This window comes from Papilio xuthus, unplaced genomic scaffold (genome assembly GCF_000836235.2).
Source record: "Papilio xuthus unplaced genomic scaffold, Pxut_1.1 DF826159.1, whole genome shotgun sequence".
NCBI lineage: Eukaryota > Metazoa > Arthropoda > Insecta > Lepidoptera > Papilionidae > Papilio > Papilio xuthus.
In genome coordinates this window covers 663856-676081 of record NW_013532490.1, presented here as the reverse complement: position 1 = coordinate 676081, position 12226 = coordinate 663856, and the positions used below count along the sequence as shown (strand labels likewise).

The 12226-nt window shown below is 34.5% G+C and overlaps 2 protein-coding genes across 7 annotated transcripts in view; one reads left to right on the top strand and one right to left on the bottom strand.

The window, feature by feature from the left end:
- The window catches only part of LOC106123148 (muscle calcium channel subunit alpha-1), a 42748-nt gene extending 40654 nt beyond the window's left edge, over positions 1-2094 (top strand). For 5 of the 6 annotated variants that reach the window (XM_013319335.1, XM_013319332.1, XM_013319334.1 and 2 more), the window contains 4 exons: positions 462-538; positions 810-916; positions 1187-1253; positions 1352-2094. In XM_013319335.1, the coding sequence (XP_013174789.1) occupies positions 462-538; positions 810-916; positions 1187-1253; positions 1352-1423 (323 nt within the window). In that variant the 3' untranslated portion in view covers positions 1424-2094. Of the gene's footprint in view, positions 1-461; positions 539-809; positions 917-1186; positions 1254-1351 lie in introns of those variants that run through there. The other variant, XR_001228147.1, reaches the window with a different exon arrangement.
- Positions 2095-3248: 1154 nt separating this feature from the next.
- Positions 3249-4505, bottom strand: LOC106123188 (cyclic AMP-dependent transcription factor ATF-5). Its single transcript, XM_013319406.1, has one exon. The coding sequence runs from the start codon at positions 4406-4408 to the stop codon at positions 3986-3988; it is 423 nt and encodes a 140-aa protein (XP_013174860.1). The 5' UTR covers positions 4409-4505; the 3' UTR covers positions 3249-3985.
- Positions 4506-12226: the final 7721 nt, after the last annotated feature.

Below are 12226 nucleotides of genomic sequence, written 5' to 3'. Positions count from 1 at the left end.
CCACGACTTTCTCCTCCTTCCAACTCGTCTTTTGCCTGCGATTTTGTCCATCATAATTAGTTGAAGAAGTTCATATTTTTCGTGTCGCAAGACATGGTCCAAATATGCAACAAATTAATTTAATAACATTTATAATATTAGTATGATTATATTTGATATTCAAGTTATTATTTTAAACTAACTTAAGTGCAACTAACATAAATATTTTTGTGATACAAGTCGAAATGCATAACATAAACCTTTCAATGTAATCTTATTTATAATTGCATTGTAAATGAGACAAACAAGGTAGACAACGAACATGTTTTTATGTCTAGCGGAGCATGCAGCATGGGTTATGTAAATCAATACTAGTTTTCCTTTTCTAGTTTCTAAATATTATAGATAATATTTCAGACTAACCAATATGGAACTACATCGCTACATTTACTAATTTTTTTTTAATATTCTGTTGCGTGCAGATCGTGACAGAACGCCCAGACAGAACGACGCCGTGCCTTATTGTGTAGTGAATCCTGCAGAGAGTCTTATCGCCCGAGTGAGTATAAAATTTTCTTAATAAAACAATCAACAGGTAAAAATGACCAGAATCGGACCTTCAGTATCCTTCATCAGACGAAACACGAAGATTCTACAACTTCATGCGTCTTCTGTGAGACCACATTATGGTATTTCAAGTCTGGTAAATTCATTGGGCAATAGAAGTTGCAGGAGCTAACAGTATCCTTAATAATGTCATCCCTCTTATCCTCTTTGAAACGATAGAGACAGCTATATATGTTGTTGTGTGCTTATGTGTCTATTCCCAGGTACTGATGGAGCAAGGTCTAGGCAAGTACTGCGATAAGGACTTTATCCAGAGCACCTCGCGCGAGATGCAGGAGGCGCTCGACCTCACGCAGGAGGAGATGGACACGTGAGGACTTTATATTACATTAGCTGTTGTCCGCAGCTGTTGTAGCCTGTGTTCTTCCAGACTATGTTCTATATGTATGCCAAATTTCATCAAAATCCGTTGAACTGTTCCGGAGATGCTTTCAAACAAACATCCATTTATATAAACATTCGCATTTATAATATTGGTAAGACAGAACTTTGACATTATGACAAACCGCACTATATTTAATTAATTAATCATTAAAATGGAGATAAAAATTACTTTTACTAATGTGGGTGGTTTTTACAGCGCCGCGAACCAAATAATATTGCAAGAGCGGAAAATGAAAACTGTTGGGAACGGACCGAGCGAAGTGGTTAGTACTTTTAACTACTAACGCCATCTAGTTCAAAACTGAAACAACTTACATGAGGTTTTTAATTTTGTTTTTAAATTATTAAATTTAAATTCCAGGACAGTATTTTCGTGCGGCAGTATCATCCGTTCCATCAGCCGGCGATGCAACCTCCTCCGAGAAAAAAATAAATTTAGCAGCGATATATTTTTTGGCTTCTAGTTGACCCTATACTGGTTGGCAACCGTATAGGTTTTTTTGTACCCGTTTAGGGTTTTTGGGCTGCCCGAGGCTGGGCTGGTGCTGAGGAGAAATTTATTGATTTTGTAAATATAATATTTTAGTGTGGTTACGTCTAGCTTTGTTTATTATGTTGCAAGTAAAAAAAAAGGTCGAGTAAAAAATATGCGATGATTTTCTGTATTTAATCTATAATGACCAATGATATTTTTCTTCCAAAACCATAACCTAAAGGTCTATGTTACCAGGTCATAAAATTAAAAAAAAAATCTTCCAAGGAATATTTCAACTGACCTCTATAAATGGATAGGTTATAAGACGTGGTATTTTGTGCCTATTTGATATTCACTATTTTGCCGTTGATACGATAACTGTCAGTAACTTCAACGTCATAACATAGCTAAAATCATTTCCAGCCAATCCTTTTATGGAGATCGGTGATTTTAACTATTTTTTTACGAGTGAATGTTATTTGTCGAACTTTTTTTTATATATTTTTTTATATTCGAATGACTGAGTGCCTGTTAAATTCAGGGTAAATGAAGTTAGAGAGAAAATTTGTACTCGCATTTTGTGCCGAAAGAAAAGTAATTTTAAATTAAAAAAAAATATGTCTTACATTAGGCCGTTAATAAAATTATAAATTGATTTTGTATTATTCTGAATATTATTAAAACCAACTAATAGATTAGCTTTTATAAAGTTAATAAGATTTTAATATCTTGTAATTCAGTGGAAGCCTACTAGGTTTGATATATTTTGTTATTTATTAATTAGGAAATTTATAATTTCTATTGGATTGTTTTATTACTAATTTATGTTCCAAGGATTGTTTTATATATATCAAAAATATGTACATTGATAGTAAAATGTATGTTTAAAAATATTTCAAAAGTAAAGTCTTAATCCTCATTGAACTTTAGTTAAAACTGTACAGTTAAATTGTACATTTATGGGCAAAATCTCAACTGTACAGTTGTTAATTTTGCCTACACACAAGTTTTAAGTGTACACTATACCGAGGGTCTAGTACGAAATATTGCGAGAAAGTATTGGTAACGTATTGATAAAATTTGTATTAGATTTGTACAGTGCAGTCGTTAAGTACGACAAATTTTGACAATGTCGTATAAATTCGTGATAGACCCTCATTTAAAACTGAAGGTATCGGATTTTACTTTTAATATATTCAAAAAATGTCTTGTACAATTATGTATTATGTGCGGCAATGTGCCTTAAAACTTAAAAAAATTTAAAAAAGTATATTTATGAACATTTGTGCCAAAATGTGCAATTTATATATATTTTGTAATGATTTTTTTTGCTGTCTGTATATCTTTTCTTATACCTATTTCATATAAACATTCGATATTATTAAGTGTAACTTAGTATTTCTTCCATTTATATGAGAAAGTTCGTTTTCTAGTCATTCTCTATCGCTTCTTTAGTAAATAATATATTAATTATGAAGTATATAGATAAATTATATATTTAATGTTGTATTTTGTATGAAATATACTATAATTGTTAGTGCTATTAAATTTTTAAAATATTTTTTTTTTATTTTTAACTCTATACGGAAAATTTAATAAAGCGCCATCTATTATCTGAAAATGACAATACGAAGTAAATTTGTCAACAGAACTACGGTTTTGGACTATTAAGAAATATCACTGGATTTCAAAGGATTGACGTTATTGGGAAAAAATCATCATCATGGAGAAATATTATCCAAGGATTTTGGAGATGGTTTACGCGAAATCACATATTAAAAGAGAATTTGAGATTTTTTTTAAATTTATTTCAAAGGCTTTGTCATAATTTACATAACAAAATATAGCAAAACAACAACTCTTCTATTACTATTAGTATATGTGAGTTTTCATTCCATTTCATCTTTTGAAGCAGTTATTTTTGGTCCGCTGCCTTTCGTGGATCCAAGTTTGTTACGGATTTCAGATTTAAGTTCATATATTAATTTGTCAACTTCTTCCTCCATTACGTTATCATAATCGTCTTTATCTAAATCTTCACTTGTATTATTTCTCGATTCTGAAGAACAACAGGATTCCTCAAAATCGAACAGATTTTGTAATTCAGGGATTTTGTTGGTTATTTTTTCAATATCTTCACGTGTGAAATTAATATCTTTGACTATTATGGTCTTCACTTGACACGGCGTGCAGGAGTACGCGCTTGCGCCGGAACCCTGCACCGGCAGGTAAGGGGTATCGGACGAGCCGCGGTTGGCCATCTGCATCTCCTTCATAGAGGTCTCCGCATTCGTCGACAGTTCACAGATCTCGTTTTGAAGCTTCTTTATCAGATTCTCTAGCTTCGCAATGCGCTTTTCAAAATTTATATTAGATCTTTTCTTACCTGTCGTTTGACAATTTTTCTCCTTACTTCGAAATCTATCCAAAATGTTTTCAAAGAACGGTTTCTTTGTTTGGCAAGGATTTTTACATTTCTCCTTCGACGTTTTCGTTTTTGGGGTCTTGCAGGGGTCCATCTTATTCTCGATATCTTTTCATTCTTTCTCTACACTCTTCTAGCTTGTATCGTTTGGCTTGCTCCTCGCAGGGGTCGGGGGTAGGCGGTGGAGGAATAGTGGGTGTGGGTGGGCAGCCGGGCCAGGGTAGGTCAGGATGCGCTGCGACCGCGGCCTCTATGTCGTCACACCTGGAGGTTCCCGTTCTCTGGCGCTCGACTTCGCACACTACAGGCAGGTCGTGACTTCTTACAGCAAGGGGAGGGTTCTTTACCTTTTCTATGCAGATAGCGGTGCACTCTGGTGGCGGTGACGGCTGCGGAATGGGCGGTTTCTCACAAATCTTTACTCCAGCTTTTTCGAGCTGTTTGCGCTTCTGTATTTTACACGGATCGGGCGGGGGAGGTTCAGGGGTTGGTTCGACGTGACATTTTTTTGTTTTCATGTTACATTGAGTGTTTCAGTCATGGTTTGACTGTTTATTATTAATTTTGAAAATTTATTGTTGGCTTTTGAGTGATGTTTGTCAGATGTCAATCTTCTTTTTACGGAGCAGATAACTGCTCAAATGTGCCAGTCTTTTATAGCCTTGTTAATAAAGCTATACGAGTCTTTGCTTGGAGACATATGAAATATACATCAAAATGATGACGATAATCGAAATGTAATTTTTTTACTATTGAAACTCCCATCTTAAGCACAGCATACTATTTTGAACTAAATCTTAATAATTGTGGAAACTAAGAAAAGTTTTATGACTTTAAAGCGAACAACGATTCTATCAACAGCTGATATAACTTTAAACTACTTTTGAACACTCACCGTGGGTTTTTAACGTCAAAATCTTCTTGTAAAACATATTGTCATCCCAGTCTATCATCTTAGAATTTTGTTATCAGAAACCCACGGTCAAAGACGTAAATTAAACAATTTATTCCTATAAAATTACTTTATTACACTTGTGTAGTTCACAGTACTTTTATACATTTAATTTTCTTCGATTCTGTCTTCCTCCTTTACGATCACAGGGTTCTTTATTTTTTCCGAACAGAGGAACGGCGTGGAAACATGTCTCTTATAGAAATTATGCTTTGTACCGCAAGGTTGCGAGGGATCGTTGTTTTCACATGGCTTCACATAGATGACGCTACTTGCATCTAAAAAAAAATTGTTCATAAATTCTTTAGTCGCAGTGTACGCAGTTGAAATTTATTGACTAGTAGCCAAAACACAAATATATTAACACCAGTATTATAAATACGAATGTTTAGATGTATGTTTGTTTGAAGGTATCTCCCGAACAGCTGAATGGATCGCGATGAAATTTGGCATACATATAGAACATAGTCTGGAAGAACACATAGGCTAGTATTTTAATTCCGCACGGACGGTGTAGCGAGAGACAGACAGTCTGATATAAAAACCATAGGTAATACTATCTAGAAAAGAAAACATAACTAATTTTTATAATACTAATTTAAAAATCCACATGTATTCTTTTTAAAACATTTTCATCTAGAGTAAATCAAAATGTAAGTATGAAAGTTATATAGTTTGAATTCTTAAGTTAAGTAAGTACTAGAGATCTAATTGGTTAATAACCGCGATTTTTATCTTTACAAATTTTATTTATTTAAAACTAGTTGACGCCTCGCTCTGTCCGCGCGGAAAAAAAAATTGTAACCTATGTGTTCTTCCAGTCCATGTTGTGTTCAAAATCGATCTGTTCAACCGCTCTGGAGATACCTTCAAACAAACATTCATCTAAATTTTCACATTTATAATATTAGTAAGAAGTAAGATATTGTAACTTACTATTCTTATTGGCCTTTGTATCTTTGAGAAGCTCAAGACGATATTTTTCAGTATCGTCTAAATTATCGTCAAAATAATTTCGTCTGGTTACATTGCGTTTTACTTCCTCTATCAGAGAAATTGTAAGATCATCCATGATTTTTATAGTTTTAGATCACTCTGGTAAATAATTTATTAAGTATTTTGTTTGTTTTATGGTTCTTCTGATTTCTCAACGTCTTCGAAATTGCAGCAAGGTCTCTCAGGAGTACACTGGCAGGAACCGTCTACGTCGTCAATCTTCCCGTGACATGGACCATTTGGTTGGTTCTTCCCCGTCTTTCCCTTAGCAGCGGCCTGACCTAGATTCTCTATGTCCTCTGTATACGGCATCACACAAGGAAGACATCTCATTTGCATGTTTTTACTATCGTTGCAATTATCCTCAGACATTTTGAATTGGATGGATATGTATGGTGAAAGTTACATGGTATAATTTTAAATATTGCTTTGATTTTATTATAGATATTGATTGAAATGGAGAAATTAATGACAGAAGAGTTTGATTAGAGGATTAAGAAAGTGGCCAGTTGTTTCTGGCAGCATGAAGGTTTGTGTCAAAGATAAAAATCGTGCTGCTTTCTCTCAAAAATCGTGTGCAAAAATACAGTTTTAATGTAAGGTGTAGTAAAATTTCTAATGTATCTTACATCATAAAACCTAAATTCGATTCCAGACAAAGATCCAAGGTTTTTGTTGTTTTATTCATCATCATCATCATCGTCAGCTCATTATACGTGCCCACCGAGGGGCTCGGAGCCTACCCTCTTTTTTCCCGAGAGGAATGCTTTATGCATACTGCGCGCCCCGGGTGGGATGCGGTACGTATGTGGGATTCTCCTACTCAGCGGAGGCATACCCATTAAACCTCTCTGTGCCTCCAAAGCATCGGGACGGGACCACGCTTTCGCTCTCGTCCGCGACCCAAGCCTATCCGAAGTTAAGGGTGTAATTGTTGTTTTATTCATCATGTCATAATTATTTTTAAACGAACGTATTTGAAAATTGGCAACTTTGCATCAAAATTAAATTCAGTATTATCTAGTTCAGTTTTCGAAATACTTTAATCAAAATTAATTTACACAATTTCAAACTACATGTGCTAAAAATTAAACAAAATAATATTGATATAAGATATAATATGAAATGAGAATAACAAAAAATCAGTTCCTTTTAGGCAGCATGCTTTCAAGTGTTTCGCTTTCGCTGTCCGAATCTTCAGATTGTGAACTCGATTTGGAGTTTTTCGATTTGCAAGATTCGGTCGCTGTATCGTCATCTCTAAAGATCGAGAATATTTTTGATTTTATAGCCGTAAACACGCTGTTTATCGGTTGCGGTGGCTCTTGGACACCGATATTGGAAAAATCTGGTGACTTGTATTTCCTACTGCAAGAACAAAGGTTTACAGTTGAGAAAGATGCGTGCGGTGATTCATTACCAAGTTTAGTTCCACGTTTACGCTTCTCATTTTTACTCGTGCCTTGATCAACCATCGCTAATGGTAAACCATTATTTCGCATCAAATAGCTTAAAGGCGTCTCAATGGATTTATCTTTGCTAACCTTAACCGGCATTAAAGTCTCGTCTGTGTTACAAGATTGAGTCTTATGGTTGACCGCATCTAATAGTCTGACACTTTCACGTGTTATATATGTTGTTGCATCTTTAGTTTTAGTATAAATACATCCAAAGAAACCTTTAGCCATGGAAGTGAAATCATCTGAGGTAATTTTACACGTCGGTATCGTTTCGTTCCGATCTACTTTCATTTTAATCACGCTTAGTTCGCTATGTGTTAAATGTGCTGTAGAAGGAATAACTTTAATTTTCATACAGTTTTGTATGTTTTTAGGTTTGCTGTTGAAGCCGTAATATGCGTTGATATTCCTCTGCGACTCTGTCAGTAGATTGCTTGCGCTGAGCCTTTCCTCCTCCATGGAGTTAGATGCTGGTTGGTCTTGAGATTCCGCGTGCATGTATTGCATATTCTCTATATTAATTTTCGACGGACGTTTGTCTAGATTTAAAACTGAGAAACGATCGTTCATCATAGTTACGGACTCCCTCAAGATCATTGTATTCGAGCAGTAGCTAGGTTTGTTTTTACATTCCTTTGTTTTTTCTTCAGACCCTGTACAACTCAATACCTTCTCGGCGCTTACGTTGGTAGAATCTCTTCTTTCTGACGAAGCCGAATATGCAGCGCAGCTTTTGTTTTGACAAATGGAATGGTTAGATTTGGAATCGTTACTAAATGGACATTTTTCTGAATGACATGGTTTATCAATTGCAGATTTTGAATCGTCTCTAAATGGGCACTTTTGATATTCTGATTGTTTATTCTGGTCATTGGAAGATTCAGTTTGTGAATGATCTCTAAATGGACATTTAATTTGTGAATCAGCTTCAGATGGTTTTGGTATTTCGTCGGTGTATGGACACTTTTGCAAATCTGAGAGAGATTTTTTCGCTTGAGGCGCAATCGAACAACAGGATACTTTTGTCTCCTTTTTTGGTGGTGGTTTTAAAGCATCAGGATCACATTTTGGTGCTCTCAGCATGGTTGCACAACACCTGGTTGGATCATTTGTCATGCAAGAATGTTTTGTTTCAGTATCTGCTTTCTTTGAGCTTTTAGCCTTACCTTCACAGATATCCTTTGTATCCTGGCTTACAGTAGGGGCTGGAACGTGGCGTTTAGGTGCTACACTTGTAGTAGAAAACATACTTGCACAAATTTTCTTAGTTTCCAAACTCATGTTAGAATCGTTACTGATTTTACATGATTTCGGTTCAGGTGGTTTAGAGTTACCTTGACATACTTCTGTTTTAGTTTTGTCAGGACATGCGTTAGATTCTTCATTTTTTTGAGATTTACATGAGCTTTGATAATTCTTTGTTGGATCGTCGTTACTACGGCTACTATTTCCGCATAAATATGGAACTATGGTATGTGTATGATTATCATCTGTTAATTCAATTGTAAGGTTCGATGAATTTTCTCCTTTGAGTACATTCCTGGCTATGAGCTGATCTCCCAGGTTAGCAGGAGTTACGGAGTAAGTCTGAGGATACGGTTCTAAAATCTCATTGCTATAAAACAGATTTTCGCTTAATGTTCTTGATATGGTTGTAGAATAATTAGAATAATCTTCAGTTATGTTGTCCTCTATAAAAGATGTTTCTGTAGATTTACAGTTTCTTTTATCTGGAATTTCTTGTGTGTAGTCCAAGATTCCGCCAGAGTTTGACTCGATGACATCAACTATTGTGGAGTATAATGTATTTCTGGAGTCTTCAGAGTCCGGGATGATGATTAAACTTGCCTCACTGTCCTGGTCCATTGAGGTCTCGGATAAATCCGATTCCCTATACTTATTGTTGTGTGGATTCATCTTGTAAAAAATGGATTCTGCGTACTAAGTTTTAGATGGTGATGATCAAACATCGTTCTTGTTTTTTTTCTCTTTTTTTTAACAATTACATTATTAACACTGCTTTTTGAATTGTTTAGGATTTTGCACTGATTATTTACATCGCATCCGAATTTTTTTTATGTTTAATATTAATTATTTTTTTCTATAAATAAATGTCACTTTGACGTATTTTCTTCTTTTTGTCAGACAATTTCTTTTTAAATTCTGCGCGAAATCTTTCCAAACTACTTAAGTAAATGAAAGAGTTTTTTTTTTTGCAAAAATACTTTTTAATAAAATCTTTTTTTTGTTGTGTTATGATGACTTTGAAGAATATTTTTACTTATTTTTTTTATCATAAGGTGGCAAACGAGCGAGCGGCCACCTGAAATCGCTGATATAGCGAAGTGACCGTTGCCCATAGACATACGCAATTGCATATGCGTTGCCTACCTTTAATCGACGGAGGAGAGGATGCACAGAAAGAAAATATTTTCCCTTTCCATGCATTCTCTCATCCGGAAAGTCCACTTCCACTTCCCATCCTTTCCTTATAAGAAAAGGGTGGGAAGGGAAAGAGGACTAAATTAGGCCTCCGGGACGCAGACTCATCAGATGAAACGCGAATTTGCTTCCACTTGACGCCTGTCTTCTATATGGTCGTGGTATTTCACCGGGCGAATCTGGCCAATTCGTGCGAAGATGTTAAAGCGGGTTCTACCACTCTTAGTTTCTTAGATTAAATCCATCTGTTTACAAACATGTCATAAAACAGTTAGATTTATGTATTTTTAACATGTTTCATTAGTGTAAACTCGATTATGATAAGTCTTTTTCAAATTAGGAACGTAAATAAAAAATGTTTACTTATAAATTCATATGCCTTTATTTCGTACTGGTGCGTTTGCCTTACAAATATACTTAGTACAAATTAAAACAAAATTGAATTATATTTATACATTGACCCCTATATTCCACTGGACAGGCTATAAGCCATAGTTTATTGTGCCTATTTCATTTTCGACATTTTGCCGCTGACAGTTCAGCGGTATTGGAAACTTGAAGTGACAATTGAGATGTAACTGGCCGATAGTAAATTCAAACGGCGCTTTAATTATAAAGAAGTAAAAACTATAATTTCCAAGCAGTGACCTATCCAGTGGATATCTATAGAAGTCAATTTGTGTTATGTATCACTACAATGATATGCTTTCGAATAAACAAAAGCGAAATTACATAAGGGAAATGTAAAATAATATTATAAGAAAAACATTACACTGGGGACTTCGTCTTCTAGGTAATAATTAAGGTCATCGCTCATATAAACTTTCAATCGCTATGCAACGTTTTTAAAGTCTACAAAATAAACAAGCAAGAGACGATAAAACAGAGGTCAGACACTCATTCACGTATTAGTACGGTTATACGGTTTGAATGAGCGATGACCTTTACAATGCATTCTTTAATCACTCTTACATGCAATAAACAAGAACTTAAGATAGGTTTCTGAAGTTAATTATAGTCTTTTATTTTATTAACTACACATGTACTAACTGTTGTTTTAAAAATATAATAAGGAATCTAGAAGACGAATATCCTTGCATCTTTGGCAATGAGATTGCATTTCGTAAAACATACGCTATAATTTATGAATATGAACTGATGTAAAGGTGTGCTTAGATAAATGGGTTTCTGAGACCACAAACTCTGTTTAAAACATACCGTTAGGGAACATACCCATACTACGTGACCTATTTTTACCACTCGGAGTACATGTCAAGACACCTCCCCCCCTTTAGTTTTTACGTAGTAATTCATAATTATGTTTTTTAATCATTTCACAGGTAAAAATTAAAAAAAAAAATTGGCTCATACTCTTCTTTATAGCATAAGACTGCATGCATTCTTAAACTACTACCGAATTAGGTATTATGAAAAAAAAACAAGTAACGACTACGTGACTAAAAACTGAGCCACTCCCCCGCTCCTGTGACTGACCGTAGTATTTTAAGGATCCCCCCCCTAAACGGGTCACGTAGTATGGGTACGTTCCCTTATCTCTGTTTTGTCAAAGATCATCATTGTCGCCCACGACTTGTTCCGTGCGGAATAGAAAAAACTTAGTAGCCTATGTGTTCTTCCAGACTATGTTCTACACATATACTAAATTTTACCAAGATCTATACATCCGTTCTGGAGATAACTTCAAACGAACATCCATCAATCTATCTATCCATTCAAATATTTGCATTTATGTTGGATGTTTTTACAGAGATTTTTGTCTCAGAAACCCACGATTAGTTGTAAGAATCAACGGTTATACATTCTACTATGATACAATTGCGAAATTGACCAATACTCAACTCAACCAAGTCATGTGAACTGTTTGACATGAGGTTTGTAAAGGACGTCATTACAAAACATTACAAAAAAAAAATTGCAAAATACAACTGGATCTCCAAATTTAGTATAAAAACTTGTATTTTAGTCGTTCGTTGTTATTATTAATTGGAATCCTTTGGCGCGAATGGCGTGCTTTCATTACAAAGTCAAGTGTCAGAATGATTAGTGAAGGGACACAAACGTCGACATTCTAGTAAGGCAGTAGTTGGACAACAGTGTAATTTATCTAAACACACCTTAATAAAGACATTACAATATTCAAAGGTCTTTGGCGCATCTCTAAACTGTATGTCAAATGTTTTGATACAAATTAAACATGTTATGAAACACATACAACATATACTAACTGCGGAAACAAAGAAAAAAAAAAGTACTAAGGCGATATTTACATCAAAATAATATTAACTAATAAAATAATGGACGGAAAAGATAAGATTTTGAATCATTATTAAAAAAATATTAAAAAAATAATACTAAAATATTTTGAACGTAATATATTATATATTAATCTGTCATAGCGATGTTCAAAATAAATCTGTATACATTTGTTGCAATTAATAAACTAATTTTTTTAATATAAAAAGTAT